Below are 18,124 nucleotides of genomic sequence, written 5' to 3'. Positions count from 1 at the left end.
CCACTTTTAATCATCTTGTACGAAGCAGCCCCAGATCATGTAAATGAGCAATGCTTTGGGCCCAAATATCTGAAGTCTCTCACCTTTGGAAGGTTCGGTTTGGCTTTGAAGTTCTTGTTTCGCCTAAAGGAAATAAAATGGCAGGGAGGTCCACATCAAAGCAGCTGCGGCAATACACTTTTTGCTAATCTGCAAATTTACCATGACACAACAACTCTCTGATTGCAACCGCTGAAGGATTCAAGCCAGGCAAGAATATTTATGGGAAAGACACACAGAGCACCACATTTTGCAGAGAACTAAGTGTATTGGTGCTTATTAAATGGGTCAAAGGTAGATGTTGTAATTTCATAGTTATTGTGTCTCCTCTGTGCTTGATGACTTCCCTGACTGCCATGTTGTATGCAACTGTGTGTGGATCCAGAGGACATTTCCTGGTGTGCATATGCTGTACGAGTACCTAAGTAAAATGCATAAGAGATACTGAACTGGCAAAGCATAGTCAGTTTCAGGGCCCTTCAGTCAAACCACCCGACTCAGACACAAGCTTCTTTACAATCTACCTAGGGCCATATTCTTGTGGTGCGTTAAGCCATTTAACTAGACACTGAATGCTTTGGCTAGGGTCTGTGAGAGGGTTGTGGGCACAACACGGGAGAAGCTAATGGATGTTGTACGCCACAATAATTTTACAGAGTCTGACAAAAGTACTTTGCTACACAAGGAATGCTTTTAGTTTAACCACCACATTATGTTCACCATAAATGCTTTGCCATTACTGATTGGGGCTGTCTAGTTCAACTCGTGGGGGGGGGCGGAGGGGGCAGAGAAGAGTTGAGAGCTCCAGAGCAGCTCATAGATTGCCTCCAGGCCCTTTCTGTACAGCTACAGAGGTATTACTGCCTTACCTACGTATTATTCCCACTGTGTGTGTGTGCCACCAAATTATAATGATAAAAGAGTGAACCATTCTGGTACAAGATACAATTTACCTCTTGGGAGTCTCCAAATGGCCAAGTCCCCATGCTCCTTAAGCGGCAAATGCTGACAGTCAGAATGGACTTCACCCTGGCCAGTCCTATATTTATTTTTGTCCTTACTGATCAATTTCCAGTTCCAGTTTGTACTCACATGAGAATGCCGTGGGCTCTCTCCAGGAGCTTGCTGTTGGTTGAATTCACAAATATCCCATCTTTGTCAAGGAAGCTGCTGTGGCTGGAGAGCCTGCTCGGCCGGACACCCATCCTGCTATTCCAGCCAACTCCATACGTGTCCCTGCAAGGTGGGAACCCAATTCACATATTTCAGTTTTGACCAGGAGAATGAGAAGAGAAGAAGAAGAGAAGAGATTGGATTTCTACCCCACCCTTCACTACCCAAAGGAGTCTCAGAGTGGCTTACAAACTCCTTTCCCTCCCCCTCCCCACAACAGACACCCTGTGAGGTAGGTGGGGCTGAGAGAGCTCTTTCGAGAACTGCTCATGAGAGAGCAGCTCTGAAAGAACTTGTGACTGAACCAAGGTCACTCCAGCAGCTGGATGTGGAGGAGCAGGCAATCAAACCTGCTTCTCCCAGATTAGAGTCCATGCTCCTAACCGCTACACAAAACTGGCTTTCAACAGAACACCAGGCACTAAAAAGCTGTAAGAATTAGAGCCGGACGGAAGTCTCTCTTAGACGGTTCCACTTACCATGTGATCGAACTTACCGTTGGCTTTTTTCATTGATGGTGTTGACTCCTTGCAGATCTGAAAGGGGTGTCCTTGGACGTTTCCTGGCAATACCTGTAGCAGCACATCAAGAAAAGCTTTAGCATTCTATATGGCGCTAAAGCAATTCACTGCGGCAAATGAAAAAAAGGTCAAACTGCAATGTGTGTTGAACATGGTACATGCTGGGAATAATTTTTTTAAAAAAAGAATTGGAAAGGAAGAACCATGGCTGAGAATGATATGATATATAGTTTACTTATGCTCTTAAAACGGGAAGCTATAAACAAATCTGCTAGTTTGCCACAGAGAACTTGCAAATCCCACACATGAGGCAGAATTATTTATACAGAGGTAATTCTTTCTGTTTCAAGGAAATGAAAAAAACAGGGAGAATGGAATTGTCAGTCGGGATTGTCTAGCATTAAAAGCACCAGCCTTCGCAGTCCAAACATGATGAAGAATCAGTAAGAAAAATACTAGACTGAAGAGTCATACCCATGCCAGCAATCTCAACCCAAGTAAAGGACCACAGCTAATTGGCAGAGCACGATTTGTATACAGAAGTTCCCCATTTCAATACCTAGAATCTCCAGATAAAGGGGAGGGCTGGGGAAAGCCTCGGAGAGCAGCTATCAGTTACCGTTCTGGGCTTAGATGGACCAACACTCTATATGTCCCTCACCTGGAAACAGTTCTTTGCTTATTGTGCATCAACTGCTTATTCCCATCTTCCTAAAACAAACTTCCACCGATGCAGATCACAGCGGCAGAGTGAGGTGCTGCAAATCCTTGCCAAAATTCTCTAGATAGGGATGGTGTCAAGGGTCTGCCTAGTGCTTCTTGCTGAGACCCAGGACTTAGCAGGGAACTCACTGCTGACTAAAGACGTTGGGCTCATCCATGTATCCCAACCAGGGATAGGAGATCACACGCAGAAGTTGCAGGGTGCCTCTGATGCAATCTCCCACTGCATGCTGGGAGAAGTGCCAGAAGGAGCCGAATGCAGTCTTCACACTCCTGGCACCAACAAGGATTAAAGGAGTGTAAAACCTTCACTACGTTCTGCAGAAGGTTGTGCATGTATGGGGCAATGAAGGGCATCTTGTGGGGGTGCTACAACTGGGAGCTGGCCCTCTATCTGGATGCTACTAACAGCTCAATACGAACAGGTATGTTTGGAAGGCCTTCCTTGCCTGTTCTACAAGCTGGGCTGTAAGAAGTACATTCTACCATATGACTTTGCATAACTTAAAACATCTTCTTCATGTTACATGTTAATTTCCTGTTCAGCATCTTTCTGTAAGTTTGAACTCTACCTTCTGTTCCAATGTATTTGAAAAAGTGTGCTTTGCACACGAAAGCTCATACCTTGAATAAACCTTTGTTGGTTTTAAAGGTGCCACCGGACTCTAAATTTGTTCCACTGCTTCGGACCAAGACGGCTGACCACCTGGAACTAACTCTACCATTTTGTTTGTCTTAAAGCCCAGCTCTGTAAAGCTTAGTTCCACCAATGAAAGAAGAGCAGTAAGATTCTGTTTATTCAAATAGATGCTATGGGGTTGGACTCACACTAAATTTCCTGCCTCCTGTCTCCCATGGCAGTTCACTAGTCTCCAGGAATTGCTGCCGCTTGGGGAATAAGGGAGCCTGAAGAATGACCTGAGGGGGGTCTGCAACTGGAAGGGGGAAATCAGTGGAAATGGCCAATTCATCCTGGACACAACCCGTCCTCCTTATTTATTCTATTCACTGGCTCATTTTACATCCCTGGATTTCATGAGCCAGTTAAAGAATTTCTACCTCCATTAAGTCTAGTATGTAACTCGAAGTCCACTAATAGCGCAATCCTAGGAAATCTTTCCCGGGAGTAAGCCCCATTGAATAGACATGGACAGGATTCTGAGTAGACCTGCTTAGGATTGCTCCCTAAGTCTAGTATGTAACTTTCAAAAGGTTTTGCTTCCGTTAAGGCAGAATGAAGTGCTGCTACCTTAAAACTAGTTAGCAATCCAAAAGCTGAAATTATTCTGAGAATCCTTAGTACCCTCTGAAAATCCGCAAGAGTCGTTATGAGGAAGCCAGGCCATGACTGTTTAAAGTGGTATAAAACTAATCCGTGTACAGGCTATAACTGTACTATAAATTTCACAGCTTTCTTGCTTAGGTAGGGAGAAAGTCAGTGGAGGTAGGTTAAAAGGCTTTTTCATTTGTTTAGATACTATCATCAGTGGACATTATAAAACAAGTCCCTACCCTGAGGAGCTTACAATCAACAAACTGAACATGTACGTGGGAAAAGGTACAGGTGAGGCTTAGTTTGGGATGAGGGTTAAAGGGTTGCGCCACAGAACAGGTGGCTTTTGAGAAGGGATCTGAAAGAAGAGGGAGAAGTGGCAACGTTCTGGGAGCCACACTGAAGAACGAGGGGCACGGAGTCATTCAAGAGAATAGGGGAACATGCAACACAACCCTTCCGTCCAGTTGTCTGGTACAAACATGGCAAAAGTGTAGGCACCGCAGACATCAGATCTGCAGAGCAAACTGATCCGAGCCCTTTTACAACTTAACTCTAGGACAGAGAATGATTGAAAAGTAAAACACAGTTCTGTATTCATTCATTCAAGGGGCAACTAGTCAGCTCATAGCAAGAGCAATGCTGAGTACAATGGCTCAGGATTAGATCACACAGATGTTATGCTGCAAACACTCTCTCGGTATGGAGGAACGAAAAGAAAATGGTCTTAGACTTGTTACCTGCTACAACTGCAGTTCTATAGATTGCAAATTCAGGCAGAACAATTACCAAAGTGTCATATTTTAATGTGAGGAGATTTAGTAAATTCTAACCTAAAAATGAGCTTCAGAAGTCTGTATTCCTGCTATTAATAAATTTATATTGTCATCTGGTTAGAGTGTTGGTCTTGGATAAGACCCAGGTCAGACTCATCTCTCTTTCATGGAAGCTGGCTGGGTAACCATAGGCCAGTCACTCTTTCTCCGCCTTACCTACTTCACAGGGTTGTTGGAGGAAGGCAGAACAATGTTGTAAGATGCTTTGGGTCCCCATTGGGGAGAAAAGTGGGGTATAAACATCAAAACTAATTAAAAAACCTTTAGAACATCGAATTGGTACTTGAGGATTAGATTAATCATGAACATGCGGTTCACACACAGCTTTTGACAAAGGCTCTCAAGGCTCTTAAGGAAATTCAGTAGCCATAGGATTAAGAGGACAGGTCCAATTATGAATCAATACTTGACTTAAAAATGCGCCAATAATTGTAACAATGAAGGAAACTAAGCAATGTGAGCCCCCCAGGGATATCTACAGGGACCCATACGTAACTTATTCATAAATGACCCAGTGCCAGTGATGAACATTGAGACAGCTATCTCTGCGGAGAACATAAAGGATGGCAACATCCCAAACAGGGTGAAGATGAAAGAAGCTGCCACTTGCTGAATGTTAGCATGTAAAAAGCTAACTACCAACAGGATAACAGATGACCAGCTTACCAAGAGGTCACTTGCATACTGTGGCAGTATATTTGTATTCATTCTATGAAGGGTTCCAAACAGGGTTAATGATCAAATAGCAGATGAGAGATGGTCAGTCTGCAACTATGGCTTGAAAACAAAGTTGCACTTACCTGTAACTATTGTTCATTGAGTGTCTTCTGTGCAAGCACACATGGGGACTGCGCATGAGCAGGCCAGCCATCGGAGAGGTTCTTACAGTTAAAAGACTCCAGGGGGCGCTGTGCGCCAGAGCCAGAAACTTGTTTCTGCCCAGGGACCACGTGCTCCCACACAGCAGCGCCCCCACCCTCAGCACCTCTAGCACCGCCAAAGCCAGAGCATACAGTGGGGCAGGAACAAGGGTATGTGTGCCTGCATAGAAGATACTTGATGAACAATAGTTACAGGTAAGTGCAACTTTTGTTTTCATCATCAATCTTCTGTGCAGTCCCACATGGGGATTCTAGCAAACTACTCACCAGGTGGTGGGGCATGCTCTCCTCACTTGAACAGTGAATGAAGTACTGCTTTCCCCACTCAAGCTTCTCGCCTTGCCTGCAGACCCAAAGCGTAGGGGCGTATGAACATGTCTGTTGATGACCAAGCAGCAGCTCGGCAGATCTCCATCAATGGTACTCCATTAAAGTAAGCTGCCAAAGAAGCTATAGCTCTAGTAGAATGGGTATGAATGTTTAGCAGGCACAGCAACCCGGCCAAGCCATAGCATTCCCTAATGGTTGAGACAATCCACTGGGACAAAGGTTGAGATGAAGCCCTCTTCCCTCTATTAGGACTAGCAAAACATACAAACAGTGCTCTAGCCCTCTGGAACTCCAGGTTTCTTTTATGGTAAAATAATACAAACCCTTCTAACATCTAGGGAGTGCAACAATCTGTACTAAGGACAACAGCATGCTCAGGAACTCCAAAGGAAATGTCCTGGGATGAATTGTCATGAGAGAGCCACCATGACAAGGAATGGAAAACAAGTCTGGGAATAGAAAATCTAATGTCATTGGGCATGTAAACCTGCTGTATAACAGGACGGAAACCAGAGCTGTAGGAGCTGCACATGTAACCTGGCAAGGGGCAAAACTGCCGTGATAGAAGCCATATAGCCCAAAAGGCAAAGGATTTTCCAAACTGACTGGAACCAGTTCAATCTAAATGGTCTAACTAAAACAGAAATGGCTTGCACTCTGCCGGTGGGTAAGAAACACTTTTCCACTACAGAATCCAACGTGGTCCCTATAAATTGTACCCTCTGGGGTGGGACTAAATGGGACTTCTCCAAATGAACAAGGAGTCCCAATCTTTGGCAGGTCTCCAAAACTAGGGAACAATGAATGCCTCAATAATTGGTCTCTGGAGTCCGCCACCAGCAGCCAATCGTCCAGGTAAGGGAATATATGCCAACCTTGGAAACGAAGATAGGCAATCACGAAGGTAGGACTAAACACTCTGAAAATATCATGGGTGTTGTGGCCAAACCAAAAGGCAAAACAGTGCACAGGAACACACGTGAATTCCACAAGAAAAGTGTAGGAATTTCTGGTGTTGAGGATGGATGGGAACGTGACAGTAAGCATCTTTCAAGTCAATAAAGATAAACCAACAGTTGAACTATACTAATTGTAAAACTGAAGGAATGGTAACCTGGTGAAACTTAGGTAGATGAAGAAAAAGATTAAAACTTCTGAGTTCCACAATGGGCCTACCCCCCTCCCCCCATCTTTCTTATTGACCAGGAACATCCAGGAGAAAAAAACCCAGGTGCCTGGGGCTCAGACACCTCTTCAATTGCACCCTTGTCAATTACAGCGATTAAAGCCTGGGACAAGTCTGGTGCTGTCTGGCTACATACCCCCAGGGGCAAGGAACATAGAGGAACCAACTTAAATTCTAATCTAAAACCCACTCGTCGGAAGTAATCACCTCCCAGGCAGCATAAAACTGAGCTAGCCTGTCTCCAAACTTAACAGGAGCGGAGACCACTCCTAGTCAGAAAGAAGATTTTGGGGATGGGGCTGCCTCTCTAGGAAGGGGTGGTTGGTGGGTCGATCTAGGTTGGCGGAAACCCTTACACCTGCGATAACCTTGGGGCTTAGCAGTATGATACTGGGCCCCCGAAGGATTAGCATAGCAGTAGTCCCTCCGGTAAGGGTGAAAGGCCTGCCATAAAAACGGCCTCTGCTTGAATTGGGATGGGCCCAGTTGTGATATCCCCAATGACTGCCATCTGCTTATTTTTTTTTAATCAGGGACAGTGTCTCCTCAGTCCTGATAGAGAAAAATGTCGAACCCTCGAAAGGTAAGTCCTCGATCTTGTGCTTAGTCTCTACAGGCAATGTAGTTGATTTTAACCGAGCATGGTGTCTGGGTTAGAAAGAACTCACCATGATGCACACCACAGAATTCGTGGAATGCTGACCTGCATTAATCTGTTGCTTGGAGAGCCTGATGGCCTCAGTATGTAGGATCTTAGCAAGGGGCCGCTTGTCCTCGGGCAGAAGCTCCAGGAATGGCAAGAGCCTCTCCCACAAGAAAAGCTGGTAGCGTAGCCAGCCATGATCGTCTCTGAGCTGGAAATCTTGAAACCCCATGTAGAAGATGAATATAATTTCTGTCCCAGGACATCCAGCCTTCTTCCTTCAGACTTCTGTTTCAAGGGACTGAGCCATACGGATCATCTGTTCCTCATACATACAGAGAACTTGAGCAGGAGAGGCTGGAGAGGGCTCGCCCCCTCCCTCGTCCGGACTTGGATCCAATGTAGTGTTGGATCCATCAGATTCAAGAGCAGCATTCTCCCCCCTCACAGCAAGTACAGGAGAGTAAGACCTACACAAAACTATTGCTGAAGGCAGATACAAGGAAGCCCAATGAGTGTAGGGATATAAATTTGCATCCCTGGGATGAGCAAAACTGTCACCCCACTCTTCCAGATAACCTGGAGACATCATGTATGGGTGCGACAGCCATCGCATAGGCAGCTGAGGCTGAGGCCATTTGCTCATTTGAGTCCTGCCAGTAAGCCTGCTTTTACTTCCCCATCCAATACTGAACCTGGAGCGGATCTTGGATCCAGGGACAGAGTCCTAGGCTTCTCCTGAAGAGCTGTTGGAGTAGACTCAGGAGTGTGGACAGGAGCACGTTGTTGAGATGCAGATTTGCATTTGTCTTATCCTCAGACTTGGTCTTCACCCTCTTAGCTGGTGGCTTGGAAGAGGCACAATGAGTCAGAGAGGAGCGCGATTCTGAGGATGTGGCAATGGACAATTTTTCTGGGGCCAACTTGGATGACAGCTCCGATGCTTTGAGGGCTTTCTCCCGCAATGCCAGTCTAGGTTTTGACGCTCTATCCCCCTGAGCTTTGGGGGTGAAGTGTTGGCAGGCCTTACATGTGGGGACATTGTGCCCTTCACACAAACAAAACAGACATAAGGTCATGTTTGTCAGTTTGGGCCATCTTCGGCCCACAACAGATTCATTTTTTGAAAAAGACTTTCTGAGCCATGGTACAAAATAAGAAGCCAGAACAACCCCAGCAAATTGGAGAAGCGATTCCTCACCAATGTGGAAGAATGGAGACTCCAAAAAGATGACCTCCTCCTTCGGCGGCAAAAGAAGAAATAAGGGTGGGGGCGCTGCTGCAAGGGAGCAAGTGGTCCCTGGGCAGGAACAAGTTTCTGGCTCCAACACACAGTGCCCCTTGGAGGCTTTTAGCTGTAAGAACCTCTCCGATGGCAGGCCTGCTCATGCTCAGTCCCCATGTGGGACTGCACAAAAGATGAAGTAATGAAGACTGGGGGAAGTGCCAGACTCTCTATATACAATGTACCAGAGATGTAACTAGCCAGAAAGAGAGATTTGGGGATTAATTTAAAATGTCAAACCTTTGCAACCATAAAACAGACAAAAATCTATATAAGGTAAGTGACTGAAAATAGAACAGCTAATATCTTCATATACATCTATGGTTTGAGTTCGAAATACTGCCCTTACACATCCCCCAATTATATAATCTCTATAGGAATAACTGACCAGATACAAGGAGAAACAGGAGACAGTCACTGCAATCCTTAGGAATTCTAAGAAAGAAACCACACACTGACGAAGGAAAGCCCAGGTGCTTACCAGGTTCTCCTGATCCTCCAGAGGAAGATCCTTTAACTTGAAAGAGGGCAGCCAGTAACAAGCCCTGCCTTACAAGGGCCCCACTTTCTGAAAAGCATGGCAGCCACCACAGGAAGGACCAGTGGATGCCACGGTGCCATAGGAGAACCTTAGCCTCATGTCTCGGTACTGCATGTAGGGGGCAAACAAGGGAAGGCCCTCCTCACCTTCATGCCCTGCTTGTGCACTTCCTGGAAGCACCCAGGCTAGTTGCTGCTGGACACAGAATGTGAAGAGCAGATGGACCCTTGACACAATCCAGTAAGGCAGTTCTTACACAGCTCTGTCCAGAATCGACTTCAGAACTGGTTACGACACGGTTCTCTGCTTAAATCTGTATTGAACATTGCTAAATACAGTGCAGTCTTGTAAAGGAACTCTATTTCTGTTCGAACCATGCAACTCTCCCCTCAGCTCACTGTGGTCAGACTTCAAAACCAAAACGCTCATTTGTTAAGTGGTCACTTACCATCCACATCCCATTCAAAGAAGAGCATCAACCTTTGCAGGGGATACCATTCCCACAGATACTCAAAGTATGTATGACAAGAGGTATTTGTGGCACAAACTACTGGAATGTATTGAAAAGCTGAAACATTTATCTGCAAGGAGTCAGGCAAACTTTGGAATTAAAGCTTTTGATAACTCCTGTTTGAAGAGTCTGCAATGCTGATGTACCTGATCGTTAAGGTGGAATGGTTACTGCATATGCAAAAGCCGTTTAATGAGCAAGCTAGCATCCTTCAGTCGGTACTCAATGTAGTTATGGGCATTGAAACACCATGTGCTACATTTGAGGGCAGAGGGTGTTATGTTTCATGCTGCTGGACCCCTTCTCCTCCCACAAGAGGAATCCAGCTGTAATTAGTAACAAAGGCAAACGGGGCCTGGTTGTCATGCAGGACTAGTTCATTATGTAACAAACAGAAGTGAGGAGAAGGAAATGGAGACCAAGTGCATCTCTGCTATTCTCATCTATGAAGAACATTCTTTGAGGCCACAGTAGCTCTGATTGGTCTTGGAAAAGGTGAGGGAAACTTCTCCAAGACAATTCATTGTACTAAAAAAATCCACATGTAGATGCAATTATATAGAACAAAAAGGGGGAGCAAACTTGCTTCAGATTCCAAAAGATCATAAATAGGTTCTGGAAGATGAATGCGCATTACAATATCCCTCCATGTGCCTAACAGCTGCCGGTATTCAAAAGCTTTTAACCTCAAACTCCCGTGACACCGAGATCAATACCAAATGTGATAAAATACTGAAGATGTCTTCATGATTATGGCAAGATATAATCCAGGGCATCTGTTTCAAACCTTGAGGCCCATCATGCCTAGAAATTCCCAGGAGGAAGGGACTAAATCTCTCCCGTGTTGTAAGTTGCTATCATTCAAGATGGCTTCAGCGTCTGCATGAGAAGGTTCTGTGCATGGCTGCCCCATCCTGGCTACCCAGAATGCTCCTGGTTTCCATTTCCTGCTGTGTGAGTGTCATGTCAGAGAGATGGTGGGATATGGCGCCTTACTGTACTTCTCCTCTTTGCATCTCTGCAGGATCTCTAAGCTCCTCTGGTGAACTGGGTGATGGAGAAAGCTAAAACTATCCACACTTTTCAAAACCGCATCATCATGCCCTTGGGAAGCAAAACAAAAACAAAAAACATGGAGAGAAGAGAAAGATTACATAAGCAGAAACCAAGGAAGAATCAAGAACAGTGCGGACAACTGCCCTATCGACACAGAATTCTTCAGAAGTCACATTGCTTTCTAGCTGCAGACAATGACTTTGCTGTTTCTAGATTTTCTAACGAGTGCACACAAGACAGGGGATGGGTTAAACCTTTTATATTCAAGCACTGCAAGACCAGCCTCTACATCTTGGAGAGCTGCTCTTCAAGTATGGAAGAGAGAAAGCTGCAGCCTAAACTTTTTTACCTGGACCAGTTTTCTTTTTATTAAGCTGGGTGCCGTTCAATCAGCACTGCAAAATCAATGTGCGTTGTTGTGCTAGGGTTATTCTTTCAATTATGGATTTTACAAAGCATCGTGATATACCTTGCAACGCCCTTTGATATTTCGTAATGGGACTGACTACTTCACTTTGCATGAATACTGATTTATGATTAGCTAAACACAGTTCATTGATAATGTCATATGTTTCAAATGCAGTAACAGACAATGCCCTTAATAAAATTTGATTTTGATTGCTATCCTCTGAAGGGGAGTTGAGCAGGGATGCACCATGATGCAAGATTTGGTAATAATGTGTCCAGAGCATCACAAATGTCGAACAGCTAACCAGAATAAGGTGGTTGTCATTCACCCATCTTCCAGATGGATGAATGACTACAGGATTTAAATCCAATACCTATCAGCCATGTCTTCAGTGATTCTAATGATTAATTTCCTGGTAGCTCCAAGCTTCTGTGATTTGCAAGGGCCCCATCAGGAGAGTCAACTAAAATTTCTCACATGCTCTTATTCAAGGTGAATCAGTGGACCTAGAGTCCTGCCCTAGCAATCTGAACTTTTACAACAGCAATTAATTATGCAAATCAGGTTTATTTAATCTGCAGAGTTTATTCTTATTGAAATTTACTTTCAAATGCTTTCAACTTGTTATTAGTTTGGGGCATGCAGTTCCTGGCAGCATAATGTATCGTGCAAGTAACAAGCATATTGGCAGGTTTTTCCCCATGACAGTCAAGCTTCCTGCAAGGCAATCAATGCAACACAGATTTGGCAGGATTAATTCTTGCCTAGAGAGCAGGGTGGGGAAAAATACCTGACAGGGCATGTGACCTTTGTGTCCTTCTATAAACCAAGATTTGAGCTTAATGATGGATTGGAAAATATAAGCTAGATATGACTGATCAGATCCTGGAACAACGGCAGCCTAGAGCTTCATGTTCAGCAACAATAATAAAAGCTCCTTTGGGGCTATTTGCGGTATATTTAACTCGTGCGCTTGACAGGGCAGTCTCTCTCCGAGAATCATGTTTTAATGTCTAGTTTTCAGGACGGCTAATATTACAAATTCCATCCTCCATTGACACTAGCCGGCATGAACGGTAATGGCACAAGGAACAAGGATTATTCTAGCAACAGCACTGGAGAGCTAAATGCAACACACAAGGCACAAAAACGTATTCTATACCCAAGACAGGGTCTTGGCATAGCAAGCAGAAAAGGGGTGTTGCTTAGTTTTGTAATGTAGTTTTGACTCAAATGTTTAGAGCAGAGTATACCCTCTGCCAAGAAGTACACAATTGTGATGTCACACACACACACAGAGAGAAAATAACAGCCCAGCATAGGTGCACTGCTCTGACCTGGATGGCCTAGGTAAGCCCAATCACATCAGCTCTCGGAAGCTAAGCAGGGTCGGTCCTAGTTACTCTCTGAAGGGGAGACCACAAAGGAAGCCCTGGGTCGCTGCTTAGAGGTAGGCAATGGCAAACCACCTCTGAAGTCTTGTGCCTTGAAAATCCTACAGGATTGCCATAAATCTGTTGCACCTTGATGGCACTTTCTATCCCCACTACCCTTGCATTACATTGTGCCGGCATTTTTAGACCAAGATTTCTAAGGTTTATAGATCTGAAGACTGCTTTGCAGCCTCACACAGCCTCACACAATGATAGGGTTGCAAACTTACAGGTCTGGCCAATTCTTATATAAGAAAGCCTGATTAGTTTTCGGTACAGATGGCTGATCCGCACCCCCACCCCTAGCACTAAAATCTGCAAAAGGGAAAAATCTACATTCTCTCTGAATATAACCTGCCAATATAACAGAAAAGCTATTTTAATCGCTCACTGAGTCATAAGAAAAACAGCACCACACACACAAAAAGACAGTTGCATCTCATTGACTTTAACAAAGCTTTCAGATATAAATGACATTACAAGAACATAAGTACAAGAAAAAGCATCAGGAGACAATACTGCACATTAATACTAACTCCAAGCCAAAGCCATTTACAAAGAGCAAACAGATAGTTTCACCACTGTTCAAAGACCATCAACACACAAAAAGAACAAAAAATAGGGAGATTTAACAAACCCAACTAGGCAAAGGCATGAGATACTTCCCACTCGTACAAAAGTATAACTCAGAAAGTTTTTTCCTGAAAGAAGGAATTATAAAAGGGAAGGTCCGCAGCACTTAGTGATGAGGCCATGAAGTAACCTTTGGTTAACTTACAGATATAACTACCAGATACACAACCTTTGTCTAGAGAATTAAATGAGAACTAGTGTGTTGATGGGGCCAGTGTTGCTAAGCATCCATCTGCAATATTCAATGTACCAGAAATTCAAGCTACATCAGGTGCAAACCACGAGTACATTAAAAAGCCTCCACAGTTTTCCACCCATCAAACCCTCAGACAAGCTCCACATTACAGCAAGAATTAAGACAGAGGCTGAGAGTGCCATGGTTTCCTCCTAGCGATTGCCACCAACAGGATTCCAGTTGGACGCTCAAAACATTTTCTCTAAGCAATAGGCAGGAAGCGGTTTCCATCAGCCAAATGCAATACATTATGTCGACGCCCATGGACATGTTTAATAATGCACATGCATTACGACAGGTATTTTAAGACTGATCCAACTGCTATTTCTAAGGGAAAGTAAAGCTGGGAGAGCATAACTTTCAGCAGAGAAGCTGTGGAGGTGGGGAAGGAAAGAGTGAGTGTCCACTGCAAGTCATGGTGAATGGGAAATGCAGCTGAGACTGAGGGTGCAATGCAAAAGAGGGGGAGGGATAACACACCCTCTGCTGCAACTTCGCTAAAAACTAAAAAAAACCCTCATTGGCTTTATTTGTGTGTGTGTGTGTGTGTGTGTGTGTGTGTGTGTGTGTGTGAGAGAGAGAGAGAGAGAGAGAGAGAGAGAGAGAGAGAGAGAGAGAGAGAGAAGACTCGATACTATTTTTCTCCATTTCTTAGGAATAAAGATCACACCGAAGTGTCTTGTGTATTCAGACACTAGCATTTCATGGCCCTAGAAAGACTCGCACTTCCATGTTCTAATGCAGACAAGGCTGCAATCCAGCAGGAGAACCTACATGCTATTTCTGTGCATGTGTGTGGTAGAAATGGCAGTTGGCTACAGAAAATAAGTATCTTTATGGCTACATCTTTTCACAGAACAAGGTAATATGTCCCTGCCAGGACTGAACGTAAAAGGTCGATTTCTTGTGTTATACGCATTATAGACAAAAGTGGGTCTTAGGTAAAGACTGCTTATCACAGCATGCAAAGCATCACACCTGAAGAATGAACACATCCTGGGTGCTACCAGGAAAGTCTCCAGTCTACTGTGGCTTCTCACCAAATGCACTCACAGCAAAATGGTCACCTGTACTGTTTTCCTATATATTTGTGTGTGCACGCTTTTCCCAACTCAGAAGCAATATCTGTGTAGCAGCCCCAATTCTTGGTCTGCCATACTGTAGTCAGCAGATGAGTTAAGTACCTGTGCCACAAGATGTTCATTTTTGACAATTGTGGTTTCCTGTGCAAGGCAAGGACTCAGCACACAAATAATGAAACTGACCAGATCATGCGACATCAGTTCAGCTTTGCTCTCCAGTTCAGCATTTGCTACCCCATGCAGTATCTGTTGGCTAGTGTACTTGCAAAACTATCATCCAGCATACCCTGAATAACTTGAGATGGAACGCCAGAGAGCTTTTTAAAGAATCTCTTTTGTATAAATGTTTATAACTGGAACTGTTCTATGTAACAGTATCCTGTGTGAACCTCTCCAAAGAATATTTATTGCACATTTCTTTTGGACAAGCTGTCTAGATCTCTGAAGGGGGTGGTGGGCCTCCCCCCAGTGAAGACTGTCTACCTTATTGCTCTTTATTTTTTGAAAAAAGGGCAAAATATGAGATATACATTTTTCTGAATAAATGAAACAAACACCGCAACAGTTAAAATAAACCACACGCACAATGTGGATCTACTGCCTGTTCTGCCTGAACGGATTTATGACAGTACAATAAAGGGATTTATTTTGGAAATTCTGAACTACAGTCTACTTTACTAGCTGGTGGAACCTCTACACACACTTGGTCTCTCCAGCCAGGGGGTAAGAACATAAGAACATAAGAGAAGTCAATGTTGGATCAGGCCAATGGCCCATCCATTCCAACACTCAATAAAATGCTTGCACAAAGGCAAGTTTACATTGATAAAATGCTAAAGAACTGTTTAAGACTACTTTAACAGTACACTTCAACAAGGTCTGGGGCCTCAATAAGGCCCTGCTTCCTAACCACATCGGGGTCTGCACAGCGGTCCCTCTGGGACGGCCAGCTCACACAAACAAAGCATTCCAGCGGCACGTACAACAGTGATCCCATGCGCTACTGAGCCACCTGAATGAGGGCTGGTGGATCCTTTTAGAGATCTGATACTGACATACTGCTTTGGCACAGCATTCAAACCATTAAAAACAGTAGGACAATTAAAACCAGTGAGAGGCTTCTCTACCTGAGTGGGCATTCAAACCCTCTCTCTCTTCCATCTGGCAGAGCTGAACACAATTGTCTTGTAAAAGGAGGCTTTGCAGCCTCACACAATGATAGGGTTGCAAACTTACAGGTGGGGCCTGGAGATCTCCTGGAATAACAACTGATCTCCAGGCAACAGAGATCAGTTCTTCTGGAGAAAATGGCTGCTCTGGAGGCTGAACTCTATGGCATTATACTCCACTGAGGTCCCTCTGCAGGTTCCACTCCCCAAATCTCCAGGAATTTCCCAACCCATAACTGGCAACCCTACACAATGACCAAAGCAGATACAGCACAGTGTTTTGGAAAGGCTTAGAGGGGAGGGGAGTGGTGGTTGCAAGCAGTACAGGGCTTTCCTTGTCCATATCTTTGAGCCGTAGAGGCCCAGGAGTGATTCTAGGTCTCTTTTCCAAGCCATTTACTCCACTGGATTCAGAGGCTCCACTCTCAAATGGAACTGTAGGACACTGCAGTTTGGTTCATTTGTTTTCATCTACAGAAATGTTTCGAAAGCCAAGCTCAGCAAGCCCTTCAGCACGCAAAGATGCACTAAGGCGCTCATTTAATTTACAAACCCATATTCAACATGAAGGCAAGCCATAAGTTCTAGCTGACTTCCCCTTAAGTGAATTGTTGCCCATATATCAATACTAGCTAGGGTTTGAAATGCTCTGCATAGTCAAGAACTTTACTAAAATAAAATAATGCAGTTAAAAACCTGAAGCATGCCTATCATGCATATTTAATGCCTTTCAAGAAAAGAAAATATCAATGCAAACCCCATAAACTTCCAGAAGAACTCATCTTGCCAAACAGGATCCCCCCCGCCCCGCCGTTCAAGTAATCGTATCACAACATCCATCTTTAATGTGCCACAGGCTTTCGAAAGCATTTTAAAAATGGCTTCATTTGCTTTGTATATATCTTTGAGCGTTTCTTACAAACAGGACAACTGAAATTAGAGGCTTTGAAAAGCACAGTGTGCTCATGCATCTGAGAGATTCAAGAGGAAGCATGAAATTAGATATAAGGAGAGTTACAGCATGAGACACATACCAGTTTTCTTTTCAATGTACTTCCTTCCAGCCTCCCTGAATGCAACCACAGCTCTGAAGAAAGCACGGAGGACTGCCCACCGGAACACGGCCACAGGATCGATCCCTATCATTCCACAGATAAAGGCGCTCTTGCTGCTCCTTAGAAGAGCGACAATGTCTGGCCGCATATGATCTGTATTTTTCTCCCGGAAATCCTAAAGAATGGGAAAGAGAGGAGCAGTTTTCAGCATAGGCTTATGGTTCCTCATAACCCTACTTTTATTGAGGCCTGGAGACTTGGGTCACATTCTCAGCTTTAAAGGTCAAAGGGTTACCTTGGGCTGCTTGGAGCTCTTTGAACAAAGGATGAGATGCAAACTGTGAGAGGGTGTAAAGTTACCAGACTGTGATGATAAAGAATTGCTTTTGTATCAGGATGGGGTTTGAAGTGCAGGGGCAGGAGCTGTGGCTCAGTGGTAGAGCATCTGCTTGGCATGCAGAAAGTCCCAGGTTCAATCTCCGGCATCTCCAGTTAAAAGAAGCAGGTAGTAAATGCGGTGAAAGACCTCTGCCTGGGACCCCGGAGACCCACTGCCAGTCTGAACTGACAATCCCTCTGATCTTGATGGACCAGAAGTTCTGATTCATTATAAGGCAGCTTCATGTGTTCCATGTGTACTCTAGCACCAATGCCAGGACTGCTTCTTAGCAGCCACAGGTTTCCTTAGAAACCTTATGTTCTATTTCTAATGCAAAAAATACCCAACTTCTGCATCAGTGTAATGATCCCAGTTCCTTAATATTTTTAGACTTGCTTACGTGTTCTAGTCTACTTGGACATGTAAGAATCTACTGGATCCCCAAGTGTTGGTATAATATTGGTTTCAACTATTTTTGTTTTAGACAGCTGGAAGATTAGATTTCCCCCAAATTAATCCAGTGTTTTCCTCCCATTAATGGTTGCCAGAACATAGCTGAAAGGAACAAAAGGAACTGGAACATGGGATGACAAGACCACGACAGAAGCCCTGCTTGTGCTCACAACATTTCCACACAAGAATCCCCAAACCACCACCCATCTTAAGACTGACTGTGTGTTCATATGGATCGTCCCTGTATTCTATACTCCGAGCAACTACATGCTTTCCCT

At 44.4% G+C, this 18,124-nt stretch overlaps 1 protein-coding gene across 1 annotated transcript in view; it reads right to left on the bottom strand.

Moving 5' to 3' along the window:
• Positions 1-18,124, bottom strand: part of MYO9A (myosin IXA) — a 130,913-nt gene that overhangs the window by 61,351 nt on the left and 51,438 nt on the right. The window contains 5 exon segments of the mRNA XM_015418905.1: positions 84-123; positions 1,132-1,275; positions 1,709-1,784; positions 10,939-11,046; positions 16,994-17,189. Coding sequence (XP_015274391.1) covers positions 84-123; positions 1,132-1,275; positions 1,709-1,784; positions 10,939-11,046; positions 16,994-17,189 — 564 coding nt within the window.

Source organism: Gekko japonicus, unplaced genomic scaffold, assembly GCF_001447785.1.
Source record: "Gekko japonicus isolate JY-2015 unplaced genomic scaffold, Gekko_japonicus_V1.1 scaffold150, whole genome shotgun sequence".
Lineage (NCBI taxonomy): Eukaryota > Metazoa > Chordata > Lepidosauria > Squamata > Gekkonidae > Gekko > Gekko japonicus.
The sequence above is the reverse complement of the archived record's forward strand: the minus strand, read 5'-3'. Positions and strand labels throughout refer to the sequence as shown.